Raw genomic sequence first — 21,774 nt, forward strand, 5'->3', positions numbered from 1 at the left:
TTGTTATTCCTAAGGGTTTCTTTTGGAATCTCTCATAGTAAATTAATTAAGTCATTAACATCTTCAATTTAACAAACATTTACTAAATATCTCATACTAGGCACCCTGGTAGGTAGATGTAAAAATCCCAATCCTAAAGGGAAAAAAAAGGAAAACATTTTAACATGTCTACTATGTATCAAGCACTGTGCTTGATGTTTTTTCATATTACTTCATTTAAATATCATAGTAACTTGGCAAAGCATCCATTATCCCCAATCTTACTCCTCAGTGAACTGAGAATAAGACAATAATTTGCCCCAAGTGACACCAGTACATGGCAAAGTTTAGTATTAAGTCCGATACTGACATTGATGGCCAAGACAAAGACTTGCTATATCAAATTTTTATGTATTTAATAAGGCCTTGAAGAATAACACCTGATTATAAATAGTCAACTACAATAACAGATTATATTCTAAACAAATACTTGGATGCTTCCTCTGAGTAAGAGTAAAATGAAGATGAATAATTTATTATCCTGACTCTTACAGAAATAGCTATTAAAGGGAGAAAGTAAAGAGCACAAATAACTACACTCAAAGGAGAATGTGATAAATGCTTTAAGGAGTAATCGAACACCAAGAAATCACAGAATATTAGTGCTAGAAGAGGTCTTAGAGGTCTTACCTAAATTTTTACTTTACAGATAAGCCAACTAAAGTGAAGGAAGAAATTAAAGGGGTTATTTCCAAGGCGGTATCCTGAATTTAAACATGCAAAGCTGAAAACAGTGCCTCGCTTTTCAGAAATCATTCTGCCTCAGATGTGCTAAAACAGAAGATGTCACTTCTGACTACAGTAACCAGAAATGGCTTCGCCATTTTCAATTCATTCTTTGGAATTTGTAACCATTTTCTTTTGAGCAAATTAATGTTAATTATTTTTGACTTTTCTCAGATGCTAAGGCTATAATTACCAAAATAACTTGGCTAAGTGTATAAATGGTATATTTCTAACCAGGTATTTACCTGAAAAGACTGAATTTATTTAGTTAATGAGTCAAAACTCTCAAAGTAAATTTACTTTCTTTTGACATCAGTTTAAGTTGAAGAGGTATGCCAGTTGCAATGGTTAATTTTTTGTGTCTATTTGGCAGGGCCCCAGTACCCATATATTTGGTCAAACATGCTTGGATGTTGTAGTGAAGATGTATTTTAGATGAGATTAACATGTAAATCAGTAGACTCTGAGTAAAGCTAATTACCCTCCATAATGTGGGTGGGCCTCGTCCAATCAGCTGAAGGCCTTAAGAAAATGACTGACCTCCCCTGAGAAAGAGTAAATTCTGCCAGTAGACTGCCTGTCGACTATAGCTGCAACATCAACTCCTCCCTGGATCTCCAGCCTGCTGGTCTACCTACTCTGTGGGTTTTGGAGTTGCCAGCCTGCACTATCACATGAGCCAATTCTTAAATTTCTCTCTCATCCCGTGTGTGTGTGTGTGTGTGTGTGTGTACATATACATATGTGTATATATACATATCTTATTGGTTCTATTTCTTTGGAGAACCCTGACTACCTACTACACCTGTCTTCTGACCCTAAAAAAAACTTCATATATGATTCTATAATTCTATAATTCCATTGTAATTACCTTTAGAAAATGGATCTAGAGATAACCTCTTCTAGTGTTTCCTCCTTTTGTCTTGCATTCCTACTTGTCTTCCTTCCCATCTCAAATCAGCTTTAGCCCTATGTCTTAGAGTGTGCTCAGGCTGCTACAGCAAAATACCACACACTAGATGGCTTAAACAACAGAAATTTATTCCTCACAGTTCTGGAGGCTGGAAGTCCAAAATCAAGATGCTATCAAGGTAGGTTTCATTCTGAGATCTCTAGTTGCTACCATCTTGCTGTGTGCTCACATGACCTCTTTTTTGTATGTTTATAGACAGAGAGTGAGCTCTCTGAATTCTCTTCTTATAAGGAGTTCAATCCTATTGGATCATGTCTCCCCACTTTTATGACCTCATTTAACTTTAATTACTTCTGTATAGACCCCATCTCCAATATAGTTAAACTGGGGGTTTGGGCTTCAACATACGAATTTTAAAGGGACACAAACATTCAGTCCATAATACCCTGAGAAATACTTTCTAACTTCTCCATAGAAATCTAACTCTTGTTCTCTTATAAACAAATCCATCCTTCTCAAACAATTATAATTGCAGCCAATCTTTCCCACTATTAAACTTTATATCCAGTCTCAGAACATTCAGGACATATCCTTCTTTTACTTTTTTGCACTGCCACATCTACATGCTTTAACTAGACTCTTGGCCCCAACAATTAGCTCCTTTTTTCTAGTATTTCCCAGAACTTCAATGAAACTTAAGAGACACCAAATAAGAAGGGAACGCAAGACTAAGGAAGTGAAATGTGGTCCAACGTTTTCTAATAAAACTAAGTAAGAAACACTACAGGATTATTTTTTAACTCCACCCATGGTATCTGTCTTCACAATTCTACCAACTAAATATAGGTAGTAATTAATACCTGCTGGTTACTAGACACAACATAGCTGTGTTGCTTCAGTGGACACCCTGACACCATTCTTCTTAAATAATCAAAAGGCCTTGTGCGCTTAACACATCAAATTGTGATCTGTACTTTGGACATGCACATCTGGCCTCTCATTTATTAAGACTCCAAAGTAAAAATCTATCAGGAGGGGTTCAAGATACTAGGCTGAAATGATTACAGTTGACTGAGGGCACTGGCTTGAGTCAGGCCAAAGTGATAAAAATCTGGGCTTTGCTATTTTACTCATTATTTGACTTACTGAAGTCATTTCACCTTTATAAACCTCTGTTTCCTCACCTATAAACTGAGGATAAAAATAATGCCTACCTCACAAAACAGTAATAAAAATTAAATGAAATACCATATGTACAGGGTATAGAACAATGTCTTACATTTCGTAAATACTCATATGTTGGCTTTCATGATTTATTATTTTAAATGCTCAAATATCTGCTGAATGAAGGAAGGAACAAGTAAGTGCATGATACTTGAGGTCTCTGGATATTCTACATTCTGTCTCATTCTTCTCCCTCTTGTAAAAACGTCTAGTCAAAGACAATAGAACAAAACAGAGAAATTATCTGGTGCTTAAAGTGACAAAGCTAAAAAGTAGCATGCACTATTTATAGCTGTTATGGGTTGAACTATGTCCCCCAAAATGAAATGTTCAAGGCTTAAACCCCGCTACCTGTGAATATAACCTTATTTGGAAGTAGGGTCTTTGCAGATGTCATCAAGTTAAGATGAGGTCACACTAAATTAGGGTGGACCCTAATCCATTACGACTGGTGTCCTTCTAAGAAGAGGAGAAGAGACACAGAGGGAAGACCGCCGTGTGAAGACGGAAACAAAGACTGGAGTTACGATGCCTCAAACTAAGGGATGCCTGGGGCTACCAGAGACTAGAAGCAGCAAGGCAGGACCCTGACCTAGAGGTTTGGAAGGGAGCATGGTCCAGCCAATACCTTGATACAGGACTTCTAACCTCCTGAACTCTTAAAGAACAAATTTTTGTTGTTTTAAGCCACCTAATCTGTGGCACTTTGTTATGGAAACCATGGGAAATGAATACAGTTGTAGTTATAATTTTTCCCCCATGTGTCTTTAAAATAACAACAGTTTCTGCATTTAAAAAAGAGATACATATTATGTATTAAGACTTAAGATAACAATTAAAGAACTGTAGACTCCTAGCAACAATTCCATGGCTCACCATGTGTAAGTCATATACTTTGGGAATTGATTTTTAAGATTTTATTATTTAGAAGCATACCTGCCTCAGGTAACTAATGAAAGAATTATTCATCAGATTTTGCTACTTCCTTAAAAAGCAAACTTTTCCTTCTCATTTTCAGTAATAACTTTGATGTGAGTCACAACAGCCATCAACGTAATACATAATAAATTGGAACATATATAAAGTGCTTTGAAGTGTTCAAAGAAATAAGGTAAAATTTGCTTTTTTTAGCAGGAATATTATACACTGACCCAACTAGGGGAAAATGTATGCTATAAGTTTCACTGTCTCGATCCAGACTTCTGAAAAGCTTACAGAAGAGGAAGGGGGTTCAAAAAGAAAAATAAATTTAAATTGGCTCTTATACGAACGATAAGGAGGTGTAGACATCTAAGTACATGCAAAAACAGACAAATGAAACAAAAAAGAGGTTTAGGCCCAATTTTAGGTCACTGTCATTTGTTTTATGAAGAATGAGAGCTTTCTGATTGGTTGGCTATTTTATTATTCCTGCAGAGAAGCTATGAGAAGACAGTAAGAGACAAAAGAGAGAATAAAAAAAGAAAAATCAGAGAGACACAGGATCCGCAGTAACAACAGAATCCAACACATTATGTAAGAATGAGCTGGTGATAAAGGATACAGTTTAACTAAAACTGACCTGACCCTACTCTAAACATCAGGTACAGTGTTAGCATACAGGAGGTCAGAGAGCCATATGTATCACCATATAATAGTAAAAACAGCTCTCATCTACTGCGTTGTGGTGTAAAGCTATCAAAGACACTTCAATACATATAAATGACATCTTTGGATGGCACTGTTGAAGTGAGTGAATGCTCACCGGCCTTACACCTATACCAAAACAACGTAGCTGCGTCTACACCAACACCCACAAGAATGAGAAAAGGCCAGGTCGTACATTCTAACAACAAAAAACAATGATGACTTTCCCAAATCATCAAGAAAGGACCATATTCAGAATTCTTAGTTCTGACCAATTAAATCACTTTGAAACCAATTAGGGTATAAATAAATAATTAAGAAACATTTTTAAGAAAGCAGGGGAGTAAGGCATATTTCAGAATGACTGCCAAAAAAAATGTTAACATGCTAAATTTATCTTTTAAAGTGTTAATCTTGAGTTAACCATAAAATCTGTCTATTCAAATTAGATCATCTTGAAGATTCCAAGTAACTAAGATTATGATATTGTTTGAAGTTGTTTTTCTAAGACTGGTAAAGAATTTTTTCTAATCCATCTACAGTGTTTTTCAATGTCAATCATAAAAAGCCTTTACAAAATGATGGCAATAATTAAATAAATAATTTCTGATATATAAAACCATGTAGCAGAAATAGGAGTCTGGTCTCATTGAAGATATATTACCATGAAAGTAAGCTAATACAAAATCAGTATGACTATTAATTAATCAATTATGACCACAGGGCTTCCCAGGTGGCACAGTGGTTAAGAATCCACCTGCCAATGCAGGGGACACGGGTTCGAGCCCTGGCCGGGGAAGATCCCACATGCCGCGGAGCAACTAGGCCCGTCCGCCACAACTACTGAGCCCATGTGCCACAACTACTGAAGCCCGCGTGCCTAGAGCCCATGCTCTGCAACAAGAGAAGCCACGACAATGAGAAGCCCGCACACCGCAACGAAGAGTAGCCCCTCCCCCCCGCTCGCCGCAACGAGAGAAAGCCCGTGCACAGCAACAAAGACCCAACACAGCCAAAAAAAAAAAATTAATTAATTAATTAATTTAAAAAAAATTATGACTACAGAATTGGCCCTGTTTGTCCTATTAAGAGTACAACTCATATTGTAGATATTACAACCCTAATCCTTATACAATGTTTGGCAAAAATTATGAAGTAATGGATTTAGGAACTTTTGATATTGTATAATTATATAAAAGGGGTCCAACACAAACAGAATCACTTTACTGGTTAAGGTACCCAGCACTTGTGACTTAAATTGTCATTTACACAACATTTCATTATTGGTGGATTCATACAATTATGATTATTAATTCAACATAGATTTTAAATTTAGTATTTTTTCCAAATCCAGTATTTCATGCATCAATTAACTCAAAAATAATAATCTCCATGTATTGATATCTTAAGATGACAACAGTGTAACTGAAGGAAACATTACAGTATAAGAAATTATATCACTCATTTAACCTGTTTCTTTCTCAGTAACTATAACTTGTGAACATGACCAGAACAAGTTTAAAATTAACATCTCTTGAATAGATAAGAATCCTGATTGCTCATTTAATTAAGATGTATCTCTATGAACAAGCAAGAAATAATCAGGTGGTAAAATTTTTTGTTCCTTACATGCAAGAATGCCTTGGCAACATATGCCTGTCATCACTGGAAAGGATAAAGTTTCAATAACCTTTAGAATACAAGTCTAAATTTTCTCCCTTGAAATTGGGTTTACAATTATTTCAGGAAGAGTGTGGAACACTACTTACATTTGATGAAGAACTTGTGCCATGGCAACTCCGTTAGTCAGCTGTTTCACATCCTGACAAGGTGCAGCAGTATTGAATGTCTGCAGCTAAAATGACATAAAGCAAGTTACTTAACTGCTTTACTCCCCTCCCCCCTCAATTTATATATATGAATGAACACTAGAGAGAAAACTGTTTTGTTTAAATTCAGACCCTGCCAAACAAATGAAATTATACTAATACGTTTCTATTGACTGTTATATTTTTATAAGAATACTTAACATTTCATAAAATCATTATCAAACCTAAAATAGTCAAACATATTGATGTCATGTACGAAGTACTTCAGAATTTCTGAAAAACACGTGTCGAACTCTTAAGATAGTAATAGTCTGTGTTTTGTCAATTTTTAGGAGAATAACATCAGGAAAAGAAACCTAACATCTGCAAGTTAAAATTTCACTCATATCATTTGGTAGGAAAACAAAAGCTAGAAATGCCAAGTCTAAAACTACCTAGTTAATCAATAAGCTCTAAATAAGGCAGGACTTCTGCCTGTTACCAACAGTTACCCTTAGAGCATGAACAGTCCAGGGCCCACCCATCACGTCAAGTTGTATCTATCTAGTTTGGCTTTAGATGCTACTAACTTTTCAAATCTCTGTGTGTTAAACATTCATGTACATTTTAAAAATAGAAGTGAAACAGTGGCAACTCTTCCTAATAAGCAAATACAAGATAGAGGAATTTTTTGAAAGCAAATTACAACAGAGATCAATGGATTATATACTTTCTAGAAATCTAATCTCCATCCATAAATATCTTAAATTAAATATACTATGATTCTCTATTCCCACACATATTCATCTCCTTTACTATTCAATTATAATTCCTTAGTTTACCACCATAATACACCTTTAGTGGTTGTTGTATTTTGAGATTCTACAAATCTGTCTCCATTATCCTAATACAAAATGGAAGAATGACACAAACTACATATACCTAGCCACAGTTACTTTCAAAGCACAAAGATAAAGATACTTTACTGAGCTTCTACTCTACGTAGGGCACTGTAGTATAGGAAGGAGTTACAAGGGAAAAACACCAGGTTTCCACTCTCAAGTACCTTCAATCCAGAGTTAAGGAGAGGAGAAAAAGACACAAATCATTTGTAGAAGATGTCACTTCTAGTCTCATGACTGCAGTATGCACAAAATGTTCTGAAATATACAAGAGTTAACTAACCTAATTAGGGCTTGTATTTATTAAAGACTTCTTAGAGATGATTCCAATGGATGATCTTGAGTAAAGAAAGGGCCAGGGGAAGGAAACTTCAGGAAATAGCAACATGATAAAAGCACAAGTACAAGAAAAGACATGGTATTTTTAGGTAACATGCAGTTCAGTATTGCTGGATTTCTCTGCTTGTTCAGTGTTAAGGGAGACAACCAAGAGGGTAAAAAACAGGCATGGGTCAGAACTCAGAGTCATGGCAAGAAACTTGGAATTATCCTTAACGGTATTACCTATATCATGGGGAAACAGTAGAATAGTTTCTACCTCACAAGTTGGTTGTGAGAATTAAATAAATTAGCAAACACAGTGTACTTAGATCAGTGCCTGGCACGTGGTACAAACTCAACAGCTGTTAGCACATTAGCTATGAGTCAGGGTTTCTCAAAGTGTGGCGTCTAAGAACAATATGTATCAGAATCTCCAGACAAATTAAATCAGAAAATCCCCAAGTGATTCTTATGCACATCAGTTTTTTAGAACCATTGCTCTGGGTGATGAAGAATCACTAAAGAGTGACAAGGAAGAGACATCTTTAGTATGTTCTGGATAGCAGCAAGAGTGACACAGAGAATGGGAGAGAGTAGCTTTATGCTTGCTCAGTTAGAAGGCTCCTGCAATGTCTTTCTGACAACATGGAATGCTAAGATTAGTTAGGGTAATGCTGACTAACAGGACAGCATGAATTCATGGAATATTTAAAATATAAAATAAGAAGGATTTTGCAGTTGGGTGGATGTACAAGGAAGAAAAACCCCAGGGTTTAGGGCATCTTTAAAAGGAAGATAATCATATACATTCAGGTAAAATGTGGCTCCCACTTCTCAACCCTTCTTACTTACACATTACATCATTAAGTTTCTACAAAATGGGTATGATTAGTGATTTTAAAAAAGACAACTTCATGAGACACAGAATATTAGGCAAAATAGTAAAGAAATATGTAAAAGGAGTAAATACACTGAGTGCCTCATGGCCCACCACACCCAGATTAAGATCAATTTCTTCTTTTTACGGCCATGAAAAGTATTTCTTGGAAGCTCTTAAACTAGTTGCAAAATAAATTAGATAACAGAGAATGTCACTTCATTTGGCTAAATTGAAAGACTTTATAACCAAGAAGTGTGAATAAATTATAAAGCTCAGTGAGTGGAGTGAAGCCAAAGCAGTGGGACAAAAGAAAATGTACCCTTTCAGACTACTCTTCATAGAGGTGAAGATGCAAAAGTCTTTTGGTGAGTGACCCAAAAAGGACAAACAGGGCTTCCATCACTAAACACAGTGCTCTGGCAAATGGCATCTTACTTTCTTCTTTATTTTTAAATAAAGCAAACAATCAGAAATGTGGAAATGCTGTTCCTGAACTGCTTCAATACAAACGTCAAAGAAATCAAGGAAGAAAAGGGGTTTTCACCACTGATACCCAACAAAAACTCAACTCTGGGTCAACTCTATTCTCAAATTATTCTCACATTCTCTTCCTTCAGTTGCTCATTTCAGAAAGAGAATCACTGCTCTGAGTTTTAAGATCTTCATAAAAATGATTCGGCCCTTTTTTTTTTTTTTTGTAATTTGGGCATACATTCGGTATTAGTTTTTCCTTCACCAGCATGTTGAAGTCAAAGAATGAAAGAACCAAGTAAACCATTAAGAAAAGCCTGGTCCAGCACTCTAATTTTATTGAAGAAATTAAAGTCCAAAGATTTAAAATTTTCAAATGTCACAGAGCCAAGAGGCAGAATTAAATTTATCTTCACACACGTACTTCAAACTCTCTCTACCATGTAAATGATGCCCAAATTTATCCTTCAGCCCTGAATTTTTTGCTAAGTAGCAGTATAACATTTCTAAGAACTCATTATTTTAAGGTGAGCTCCAAATCATAAAATATAACTTTTAAAGAACTGCCAAAACAGGCATCTCTTCACCTAACCAACTTTCCTTGATGACTTCTCTGTTAAGGATGGTTCTATTGTCCAAGAACAATGTCCAGTACTGAAAGAACACAGTTTACTACCAGCCGTCTTCTCACCTCCATCATAATGTTTTTTTAATCTTATATCTCCTACAACTTCCCCTCAACACGTAACATAACTTAGCTTGGCAGGGAGCACATTCATTAAGACTCCAGGGATATCATGACAAAGGTGTCTTCCATTACCTTCTTTCAATTTATCCTCAAAGAAGACTATTACATTACTGCTAGGAGTTCTTCCCTGTGTCTGGAAAACTCATTTCTCCTGATTTCTACTTGTTGAAATTCATCAATCCTCTATGAAACAGTTAAAAATTTATCCTAGGTATCTACAAAAACCTATATACTTAGTGGTGAATAATCAGTGGTGAAATACTAGTCTCTGATGTCAGGACCAAGACAAGGATATTTACTATCATCACTTTGATTCAATGTTGTACTGCAGATCCTAGTCAGTTTTTGTTCCTGGGGATAAAGCAGAAAACAGGTCAGACGAGAGCTCTGACCCCAAAGTGCAAACGAGATAACTTCAGAAAATGTTGTGTTACAGACACAACAAAAAGGGGTTAACGGGTTACAATGGGATAGGAGTAGGGGACAGGTAGGTCACTCACTGTCACAGACTGTCTCTGAAAGATGACAAGAGACCCAAGAACTGAATGGTGAGAAGCCAGCCAGCCATTGGAAGAACTAGAAGGAGGATATTTTAGGAAGACGGAAGAGAAGTTAAAAAGCCCTGATGCATTAAAAAAAAAAAAAAAAAGAGCTTAACTTCAAGAAACAGAAAGTCAACACAGCATGGTGGGCACGGAGGAGTGTGGCATGACGCCAGTTTGCAGAAAGTTGGGGAGGTGAGGTAAGACCAACTATGCAGTAGCTGACGAACAGCAAAGTTCACTGGGAATCATCCAGAGGTAAAGAAAAGCCTAGAGACAGGAACCTAAGAAACTAAGGCAGAAGATAATTTCACAAAGGAGCCATCAATTAAGATAAGGATAATATAATAGTTGCCAGTTTGCCAATCCCAGTACGTGAAGGCCTTAGAGAAAAGAGCTCAAGTGCAATGGGCTAAGGAGTAAATAAAAGCTCAAAAAGTATAAAGGCTGAGTACTTAAAAATGCAAGAAATATGACTGTGAAGGAAGGGGGGAATACAGCGTAGCTTTAATAGGGAGTGATGGCTCTTTGTTTTTCTTTTTAAGAGAGGGAAGATTAGAGCAAGTTTTCATGTAGAGAGGAAAGAGCTAATTAATGGAAAGGAAAAAATAAATACCGAAAGGGGATAAATGACAGAGCAAAGTTTTAGAAGACGTGAAAGAGGTGGATCTAGAGCCAGAGCCAAAGATAAGGAGGAGGTCGTTTTCCTGATGGGGAGAAGGTTTGGGGCTCAAACAGGGTACTGATAAAGGTTTGCAAAGAGAAGTAAGAGAGGAACTGTGTGGTAACTCTTAATCGTAAAGCTGGGTAGTGTATGGGAACAGGCGGATTTGGCTGTAGCAGCATTTGAGCGGCAACAGTCTGCACGCCAATTCCATTTTCTCCATAGTGTTTCAGCAGCCTGAGAGAGAACTGGAGAAGCAAACAACCAATTATACTCTGTCATCTATGATTCCTTATCTTTCCTTATGTTATAAACAATACTTTTACATGGGACGTCCCTGGCGGTCCAGTGCTTAAGACTGTGCTCCCAATGCAGGGGGCACGGGTTCGATCCCTTGTGCGGGGGAACTAAGATTCAACATGCCACATGGCGCAGCCAGAAAAATAACATTAAATATAAATAAATAATATTTTTACAGTTTTTAAGGAATTTTGCCTTCCATTATAAAAAATACACAGCTCTGCCTGCCACATCAATTAAAACTGAAAATTCTTTGATTATTCTTGATATCTTTCTTCCTCAGTGTCTTATACAAAGTAGGAACTTCACTATTTATTAATACTGATTAAAACAATGGATACAGTCACAAAATATTTTAAATTTTGAAATACAATTCAAGAAAATCCTATACTTCACCACCAACTCTCATATAAGTCAATGACATCACAAAGACTAAGTTTACTAGGTAAGTCAGATGTCTAGAGCAACAATGCAACAGATTAGGATACACCCTTTAATTAGTCACTTGTTTAATAAAACACATCATTAGAAGTAATGTTGCCTTGTTCCATGACAGCCTTAAACATGGCATCTAAATCCCAATACTTCTTTTAAGTGAAAATACAGATGAACACTTAGCTAATTGCTTTTAACTCAGAAACTCCAGATGCTTGCATTCTACTTAAAGCAAAAGCTATTTACCTCCAAAGTGTAAAAGGTTGCTTTACATTATGGTTATTTCCAATATACTTCACACATTGTCAGAAACCTTCCCTAATTTCTCATTCTTTTTAATTACATGCATTGAGAGACAGACGGGGAATCTCATCAACCAATTACTGCCTCCTAATCCAGTCTGTTTACATTCCATTCTGCACACAGTACCCTACACAAAACTAAACACCTGGTTTAGGGATGAGCATCATTGACAGCACCTTGTGGACCATCGAGCATCAACCTTGCCCAATGTGGGTTAGAAGCCACACCTGAACGTCAGCTCTCTCTGATCGCTGAGCACCTCCAAAAGGTGACAGAGACATTGTTTTGCTGGCGGGAATAGTGGGGACAGATCCTGCATGTCCAAACCCAACAAATTAACAGAAATACTAAACGCGGATAAAGTGTAAACGAAAATGCCAAGTTCTTTTCTTTAAGGAAAATGCTTGTCCATTGGAAGGGGAGGGGAACCAGTGAGAAAAAGGGAATACGAGCCCCCACCCTTAACATATCTTCTGATCCACGCAGGAAATACGTGGAAACATCTCTTCTAAGCGGCTTCTACAAAAATGGATGTCCTGGGGTCAGGGAGAAGCACTGATCCACGAACTAAAAACCACCTCTTGGTCACCTGCGTCCAAGTAGAGGAAGGTGGTTGCAGTGGGTGGGAGGTTTCAGAGGGGATCTTCACTCCCAAGTGGCACAAAGGTCACTATGGGAAGGCAGTTCATCAGACGGAAGGCAAGGGTGTCGGTGGCCCAGAAAGTCTAGGGCTTGGGCGCAGGGCAGGGGCAGAAAATGGGAGAGCGGGGAGTAAAGGGATGGGCGCTTGGCTCCCGCCACAGCTGTTAGGAGCACGATCAGGGCGGTAAGATGATCCTCCTCCGTCCCGCCCCCCAGAGCTCCCTTTACCCTGCCCCCGCCCTCAAAGACATAAACACACGCACACTCACTCATGGACGCACACCTGCCCCGCGACCCGTAGGTGGCACTCTCGCGGTCAAGGGCGACTGGAGGCGCGGAGGGCAGTAAGCGGAGTCCGGGGCGCAGGTGGCCCCCGCTACGGCGCAGGTGGTCCCCGCTGCTCCGCAGGCTCACCTGAGAGGTGCCAGTGACCAGGCACCCCCCCCAGGACCTCTGCGCGGTCCCCCGGCCCCCCTCGCCCCCTCGTACTCACCCAGATGATGAGGCTGTCGCACAGTGGCAGCTCAGACTGCGGAAGCGGCTGCGTCTCTTCCATGGCTGGGACAGCCGTCAACTACACCGCTGACACCAAAACCTCCCTCCTCCCCGCGCTCCGCCAGGCGCCGGCGTCGAGAACCTGCTCGCCCGCCAGGAAAGCTCGGTAGCCAGGCCCAGCGCCCGCGCCGCTCACGCGCGAAGCCTCGCGCTGCCGACGTCGCCGGCGTAACCCCCTCCTCGCCGCTGCCCCTGCCCCGCCCCGCAGTTCGCCCCCTCCCCTGTCTGGCCCTGGCCGCGCCGCTCGGCACCTGAGCCCCGCCCCCTCCCCTCCCTTTTTCTCCCCGCCGTCCTCCCACCCGTCCTTCCCACTCCGGCACACCTCTCCCCGCCGCAATGAGTGACCTGGGCGCGCACCAGTCACAAAGAAGATAGGTGCCGGAGGGGGACGGGTGGGGCGGGGAGGGGGCGGGAAGAGCGGGAATAGGTTGAGCAGGAGGGATTGCTGATTGGAGGCGCCCTCTTGGGCTTCGACCAATCAACGTGAGACAAGACAGTGCCTCCTGGAGAGCGAGCGAGAGGGTGGGAAGGGGTTTATGACCTGGCAGGTGCAGCTAGGGTGGGTGGGGGGGGGCAGCGAGTGCGCGTGCGCGATGGGGGGTTGCCGAGGCGCAGCCCCAAGGGCAGAAGCGGCCGCGGGGGCCTAAGAGTACACAGGGCCGTCTCGGGCATCTTCCCGCCTCCTTCCTCGCCGGTAGGGCAGCTCCTGGCTACAGCTATGGAGACCCACACTCTGCTTCCACAACGTCTGCAGAAATAGATCCTACCCGTGAATAAAAACCACTCCAGATAGGGAGAGTTGATTTTCTTCTAGGCTCTCATTAGAAAAGGATATTTTAATTTGCAGATAAGGCAAAGAAATGTGTTTCCTATGGGGGAAAAATACTATAAAGCTGCTTAAATCAAATAAGCTCTCACGAGATCACAAACCATGGGCAATTTTATTTTAAATGGGGCAAAAGGTAGGAAAATGAAAAATTAAATGATCTTTTAGTTTTCAAAAAACATGGAAGATATCAATGTACAATGCTTCTTATTTTTCTTTAACGGTTGAAAACCTGTCTTTTCTGAGAATGTTCATGGGGGAGGGGGAGGTGTAAAATTGGAAACTCTCCAAGGTACTGATGTATGGCTTAGGCTATTGAAATGGGCTGGCATATTGTTAGTCTTGCTGTTGATTTCCATCACTTCACTCATTCATAAACTCATCAATTCATGCTCTGTGTAAAAATGCAGCTGGATCCTTTATATTACTGCATCTTTATACTTAGACATTGAAAGTTTAAAACCGATGGATGACTGCAATTAAAAGGCCCCCAATATATATCAGTCTCATTCTAAAAATACAGTACATGCATTTGCTATTGAGTCCCTTAACATTATTCCAGAACTTTCTTACCCTGTGTGGAGTATTTTATACTTCTGGACACTAGCAACATTAGTAATATGACAATGAAAAGTAAAAGATCTAAGAATTGAAGACTTTGTCTGAGTCTTTACCCCTCACTGGCAATGATGACAGCTTTCTCCTCTGGAACCCAACCACCACATTCCTGAAATAATGCTAATGACGCTAACCTGCCCTGCATACCTCACAGAGGCAAAAATGATAACGGATGTGGAAGATTTTTATGAATTAAAAACTCCTTTGCAAATATGAGTTACTGCAGTCATATATGCTTAGAAGTGTATGAGAACACTTACTACTAAGAGCCACAGCTGATTAAACTACTTGAAGTATTTAAGAAGAGTAACTGAGGGGCAACTGAGTTATCCTTCTGGGCTCTATACAAGCAGAGAATAGATCCTTCGGGAAGGATGCCCAGTTGTCCTCATGATACTAGATCTAATGGGAAAATATGTGAAGGACATGATTGTGAATTCAGAGAAGAAGAAATACAAATATTGCAAACAAATATGAAAAGTTAGAAAAGTGCAAAACATGAATCATTGAAATAAAACAACACAAAATAATGTTGAAAAGAGTAAAGTACACTTTCATATACAACTGGAACAAGCATTTTAGAATATTTTTCTAAGTTTTTAATTATAAAGTTAGCTTGCATTACATTATACCAGGAAAAAAAAAGATATTAAAGAAATGCCTGATACAATATAGGCTGTTATTTTCCAACTTTTGGCATTCATTTCTAAAAGTCAGCATCCATATTTGGAGAACTGAATAAAACTAACTAACTTTTAAGCACTAGCCATGGAATTATAAATTGGCACAATGTTTCTGAAAAGTTTTTGAGAATAGATATCAAGAATCTTTAAAATGTTCAAAGCCTTTAAGTCAATTTTACTTCCAGAATCTATTCAAAGAAAATAATCAGATGCCAACAAAGTTGTTGATTGCAGTGCTATTTATCAAAGCAAAAAAAGAAACAGCCATTAAATGTCTGAAAGAGGAATGATTAACTACATTATGATATATCCATACAATAAAATATATTGTAGTTCTTAAATTATTTTGAAAGAAGTTTAATTACTCAGGAAAATGCTTACAAAATAATATTAAAATTAAAAAGTGATGATACAAATCTGTACATATAGTATGGGATTTCTCTCTCTCTCTCTCTCTGTATATATATAAACACATATCTGTGTATGCATGTGTGTGTATATATGTATGTATATACACACACTGAGAGAGAGGAGAGACTAAAGGAAATAAACAAAAATGTGAATAGTAATAATGATAATATCTAGGTTTTGGAATAATTGGTAAGTTTTACCTTCTTTGTACTTTACAATAATTTTGAAAATTTCTATAGTGATCTTATCATCTGTAAACTCGAATAATACTTGTATATTTCTGCACATTTCTATATTGCTTAGGGATTTTTTTGGTGGTAAGTGGGTGAGATCAAACCTGGTAACTATAAAGAAAACAATGTTATTGCAAGTGTAGAAAATCTCACAGATTCGGAGAAAAATCTGAAGAACTCTGCATGAGAAAGGGCAGGTCCCAGGGCAGCTCATCAGATCTAGGTAGCAAAAATTATAAGAAGTCTTTTCAGGAGCGCACCACCCAGATGAATACGATAAAATGGTTGCAAGTCTTTCTGAGTCATTCTGTTCAAGATTCAAGTTGCAGGAAGGGCATCTGATGGGTCTGTCAGGGATATGTGTCCAACCTTTTGCCAGAAAAGGACAAAGGACCTCGACTGGCTGCCCCACCAGGACTGCAGACCCAAGTTGAAATCATGGGGTGGTTGCCCCATGTGGATGGAGTAGGGGAGTTGGATGACTGCAGACAAAAACAAAAACAGCAATTCTCTCCACATTTTCTCATATCGTTGCTGTGAAGACCAAACGCATATAAAATGCCTAACAGAATTCCTAGCTCATAATAGTTGCTCAATCTATTTTAGCTATTATTTACACTGTGTGTATGTCTTAAGGTGTGTGTGTGTGGGTGTGTGTTTGCACTCATGAAAAAAACTTAAAGAAGATATATTAAAATGTTTGTAGAGGTTATTCACTGTGATTTTTTTTTTATTTTCCTATTTTACCAAAATGAACTAATATTACCTTTTTAAAATAAACCAAAAAGTTTTTAAGAGAAAGACTAGGTCAGGATGAGATTTTAAGCTCTGAATTGGACTCTAAGTGGATGGATACATGATAAAAGGAGAAAATCCCTGATTAAGTACCTTAAAAAGAATTGTAGTAGGCTCTCTTGCAAAGAGGAAATCTATGTCTTGCACACACAAGCCATGGAGTGAAAAAATGGAGAAGTCTAAGGTTTTCTCTGCTGATATGTAGATACCCTGAATGGCCGAGGGTGTTCACCAGCTAGAAGAAAACCCTGGCCTGGACAGGCATGGAACTAGACATTCAAAAAGAGCAGCCATTCTAGCAGAGTCACCATATCAGCAGCAGACAATCCAGTGGACCTCGCCAGCAAAGCATTCATTCCTGAAGCATTCCCCCACACAGAAGATCCAACATCCGATCAGCATCGAGATCCACCGTCAGTTAAATGCAACAGGAGACATTTCTAGACTGTAACAGTTTTCAGAATCTGGGAGATATTTTGGAATAAGAATGCCCAGGCCCTGGGAAAGGGGATTTACAAGCCCTAGGTAGGGAAGAGAGATGATGACAAAAATTGACATTTTAAAACAGCTTCTAGTTCTCAGGCCTGTGATCACAGTCAGTGCAAGTGCCTAGCTCTGTTAAATACTGTACTGGGTTTAGGGAAGCAAGACCAATCCCAAACACTAACCATGGGTGAGTTTTAGCCTTTGATAAAGAGACAATCTTGGACAGAATTGACTTGGGCACTCAGTAGATCTGAACTTTTAGGTGATGGGGTTAGGACAAACTTCATCCCCACAGGTATTTTCAGCCCAGGTGACTACTGAGAAAGAAACTGGAGAAAGGGGATCAAGGATGTGGACTACCTCCCACTGTGTATAAAAGGGAATACTTCACCCTGGCCAGGAACTCACTCCTGTTATGAAATTAATGTTCATTTGGAGACTGTACATGACACTGAGAATTTTGCTTCTGGGGCTTTTATAGACTTACATGATTTTATATCACTTAATGATACTGCTTTTTAATGCATTTTAGTTCAGTATTTACAAGTGATGTTATTACTAACCTGTTGGGTTGCCCAAAAAGAGATTATTCTAGGGTTTCAATGAAGAAGTTCAAGCCAAGTGCAAGTTCAAATTAAGGGTGAAGTCATGTCTGTCACTGATGAATGTACATCTACAATGCAAGGGATTTTAAATTTATACTATAAGAATAAATTGCAAGAAGTGACTCCGAGATGGAGATTAGCATGCAAAAGGTTTATTAAGAAGTGCTCTGGGGAATAACAGCCATGGAAGGGAAGGAAAGGAAGCAGAAGTGCTCAGAGGGAGAAAGAAGGAAGGCTGTGATGCAGTCCTACTGAAAGTCCCAACCAATCCCTGGGGAGCTCTGAAGCTGGAATGACCCTTCTGAGTTGTCTGAGTTTGGATGAAGGGGGCTTGATCCTTATGCCACCATGTTGACGACTCCTTGGATGTGGACTATCGTGGAAAGGTGGCATGACAGCCTAGGCAATTCACAAAGGCTGATGGCTGTCTGCCAACAGCACTCCCACATGTTGGGATCTGGGTATCACATCACAGTATCATCTGAACAGCAGTAATGCCCACAGTCATTTAGGTAGAGGTGGGGGTACCATCACTCAGAACGGTAAAGCATGGTTCAGAAAAAGCATGGACAGGTAACCTTAACTGGGGCAATAGCATCATAACCACAAAGTTAAAATAGTCACATAGGAAGCATGCTGGTATTCTTGGTTCTTGCATTGAGAAGGCACCAAAATGGAAAGGGATCGTAGCCACAGTTATAATTTCATGTAGGGGCTTGGTGTCAAATCACTAAACAAATGCTGCCTTAGAGAATTTAAAACTGGAGTGCCTGGGGAAACAAAAGTTATGAAAGATAAATCACAACATAGGGTGATATTATCAATTGCATTTTACACTGATGGGAAGGAATGATTAGTTTGCCATTTATTGAGTGAAAATAAATATAACTATTTCATTTACTAAGCATATTTAAACTCACTCCAAAGCTCTAAGTCAAATAAAATTGGACCAGATTATTTTATCTTGTCCTAAGGAACTCAGATGAGAAAAAAATGTAATAGCAAGGTATATGGTCTCAAAAGCTATGCTTTCAAAAACATAAAAACAACAGGTAGCAAAAATAAACATTTAGTAAAATGTACTGATGATGTAACCAACCTAAAGTATCACTTAGACATATAAATCCTGTACTTTCTAGCTCAGCTTATTTAAGTGAATTACAAGACATGTCGTCATTTTACACGCTGTTAGAAGAGATGATCCATATGCCTCCTTCTGTTGGTGACCTGTTTCCTCTGTACAAAAATCCTTCTAATCCATGCAAGCAGATTTTCAAAATAAAATCTAAACACTGACACATAGTGGCTAATCACTTAATCCACAGATGTTTGTCTCTAAAAAGCAAGCAAAATCTAACTTTACAGTATAACTACCCAAGGTAGCTCCTATTGTTTTCAAGGGTATTGAAAATAAATATTTTAAAATAAGAAGTTCTTTAATTTACATTATATAAATGGAAAGTGAATAAAATCACATTCAGGAGACAAGGTTCGCAGAAATAATAATAAGAGCATGATTTCTAAGAATGACAGGGGTCACTGTGCTAGAGATACTGCTTATATTTTATTATAGCTTGAGAAAACTATACTTGAAACCATTGTGGCTAAACATGGTATTCTGAAACCTCCACACATATATCAGTTGAAAATACAGGAAGTGATTTTTGCCTGAGGAAATGTATCTTCCTCACTCTCCATGTGTTAGATAATATAACTTTATAGAATTTAATACATCTTAAGATACCAAAATGCTAAAAGGAAGAAATTTATCAGATCATTTAAGGACAGAAGAAGGGGGGAGCTATCTAGCCATAAAAAGTTGGGCTGTAAAAACAAAGACAGAAATGCCAGGAAAGATGTGAGATGGGTTTGTTAATATGAGCAGTTGTAGGAAATACCTAGAAGTCCAGTTATGGTTAAAAAAATTTTTGAAATGATTTAACCAAATAAATAAATACTGTGTTATATGATTTGGAAATATTTTCCAGATATCCACAAAACAAAAGAAAACAAACATTAATTAAAAAACTGATCAGGGCTTAGCCTTAGAGAGAAAAGAGAGAAGATGCACATTTCATTAACGTATGGGACTTCACGCTGCAACAGTGTTTTGTATGAACATGATTGGTAACCATGAAGATATCCAGTCCTCAGGCCATAAAGACCTATGACAACAACAGCAACAATAGTAACAGCTAAAATTTATGGAGTACTTATTAGGTGCTAAGCTCTATTCTAAGTGCTTCATCTTTGCTAATTCATTATCCTCAACAAACTGACAAGGTAGGTAACACTTTTAATCTTTATTTTATAGATGAAGAAACTGATCATATAATGAATAAATTGCATACTTCAGAAAATCTCTTTTCAAATGTAAAGAGGAGAATTTTCCTAGCGGAGATCAGAACCATTTTTTTAAGCTTTATTGAAGTATAATTGATATACAAACATTTACACACATTTAATATATGCATATTGATGAGTTTGGACATCTGTGTATACTCATGATGCCATCACCATAATCAAAGTTCTAAACTCAGCCATCACCTCCAAAAATTGTGTTCTTTTGTGTGTGTGTGTGTGTGTGTGTGTGTGTGTGTGTTTTGTGGTTAGAACTGATTTTTTAAAAGACAATCATTACAAAATAAAATATAGCATGTACAGTTCTTCAGTCATTGTTTCTGTACTTTCCCTTGCTACTGAAATATTTCTTCAGGCAGTCAAGATTCTTTTTGTTTAACACTGTGAAGCAAGCGAAGCCATCATGTCTAGATGAGTGAAATTAATTGTCGCTGTTAGAGAATCTGCTGAGTGAAGGCTAGTGACTAAAACACATGACTGAGAGACCTTGAATGGATGAAGATTTTGACATTTTTTATCTGAAGATGAGCTGGACCTGTTATTTCAAATACAATTTTTCTTATAAACTTCACATGATTTTTCTGAGGAATAATTAAGTTGACAATTTGGACTGAATAACTGGCCTACTCTTGGGGGTGTATTTTTTTTATGTTCAAATTGGTTTTTAGGCTATAGTTGCCACATTCTCTCTCTCTCTCCATATATATATTTCAATAGAACAAAAAAAAAATTACCCTTTACCCTTAAATCTTCTAAGAATAAGGGCATTCTCTTACATAACCACATATATAATTATCACACTTGGGAAATTTAACATTGATAAAATATTATTATTAAATATGCAATCCTTCTTTAAATTTACCTAATTGTCCCCAATTATTTTCCCCACTCTGGAATCCAAAAATCAAGAAATCAAGGACCATGCGTTGTGCTTATTGCCAAGTTGCTTTAGGCTCCTCTAATCTAGGTCAGTTCCCCAGCCTGTGTGTGTGTGTGTGTGTGTGTGTGTGTGTGTGTGTGTGTGTGATTTCATGACAGCAACATTTTTGAATAGTCCAGTCCAGTAAGATTTGTCAGGTTGTCTCTTCATGACCAGATTTGGTTTAACCATTTTTAGCAGAGATTATATAGGAGCTCAGTGTGTCGCCTTGGCAGGAATATGACATTGGATTGTCTGCTTATGGGAGATGTTAGATTTTATAGTTTAGTCAGATAGTGTCCACCAGATTTCTCCATTGTAAAGATGTTTTCCATTGTAATTACTTAGTAATTTGAGACTGTGTGAATATATGGTTCCCCAAAAGTTTGTCACCCAGTGCTTTCTTCTATTGTTAATTATTGCCTAAATTAATTATTACCATGGTGGTCACAAAATGGTGCTATTCTACTTCCATTATTCTTTTTACATCTATTAGCTGACATTATTCTGTTAAAAAAAAAAAGACTTTTCCTCTTATCTCCATATCCACCTTCTATTTTTAAAGTATAAATATGGACTCATAAACGTGTTTTTATTCAATATGATATAATAAATTCTTGCCACTATTTTTTTTTAATCATTAAACTGTCCCAAGTTCAGCCAATGGGAACCCCTTCAAGTTGGCTTCTGAGTCATTTCTGCATACTTCTACTGTTTTTTAAGCTCTTCCATACACAA

At 38.2% G+C, this 21,774-nt stretch overlaps 2 protein-coding genes across 7 annotated transcripts in view; one reads left to right on the top strand and one right to left on the bottom strand.

Annotated features, from left to right (window-relative positions):
• CYP2J2 (cytochrome P450 family 2 subfamily J member 2) overlaps positions 1-21,774 on the top strand; it is a 155,160-nt gene that overhangs the window by 129,091 nt on the left and 4,295 nt on the right. The window contains exon 10 of one of the 2 annotated variants that reach the window (XR_014252380.1): positions 3,921-3,939. The exons of the other annotated variant lie outside the window; for it this stretch is intronic. The gene's annotated coding sequence lies outside the window, so the exon portion shown is untranslated. Of the gene's footprint in view, positions 1-3,920; positions 3,940-21,774 lie in introns of those variants that run through there. 2 annotated transcript variants of the gene reach the window in all.
• HOOK1 (hook microtubule tethering protein 1) overlaps positions 1-21,774 on the bottom strand; it is a 105,047-nt gene that overhangs the window by 52,697 nt on the left and 30,576 nt on the right. For 3 of the 5 annotated variants that reach the window (XM_082418160.1, XM_082418158.1, XM_082418162.1), the window contains exon 2: positions 6,298-6,383. In XM_082418160.1, the coding sequence (XP_082274286.1) occupies positions 6,298-6,383 (86 nt within the window). Of the gene's footprint in view, positions 1-6,297; positions 6,384-6,581; positions 6,631-13,037; positions 13,291-21,774 lie in introns of those variants that run through there. The other 2 variants (XM_082418161.1, XM_082418159.1) reach the window with 2 other exon arrangements.

This window comes from Balaenoptera physalus, assembly GCF_965194825.1.
Source record: "Balaenoptera physalus genome assembly, chromosome: 1".
Lineage (NCBI taxonomy): Eukaryota > Metazoa > Chordata > Mammalia > Artiodactyla > Balaenopteridae > Balaenoptera > Balaenoptera physalus.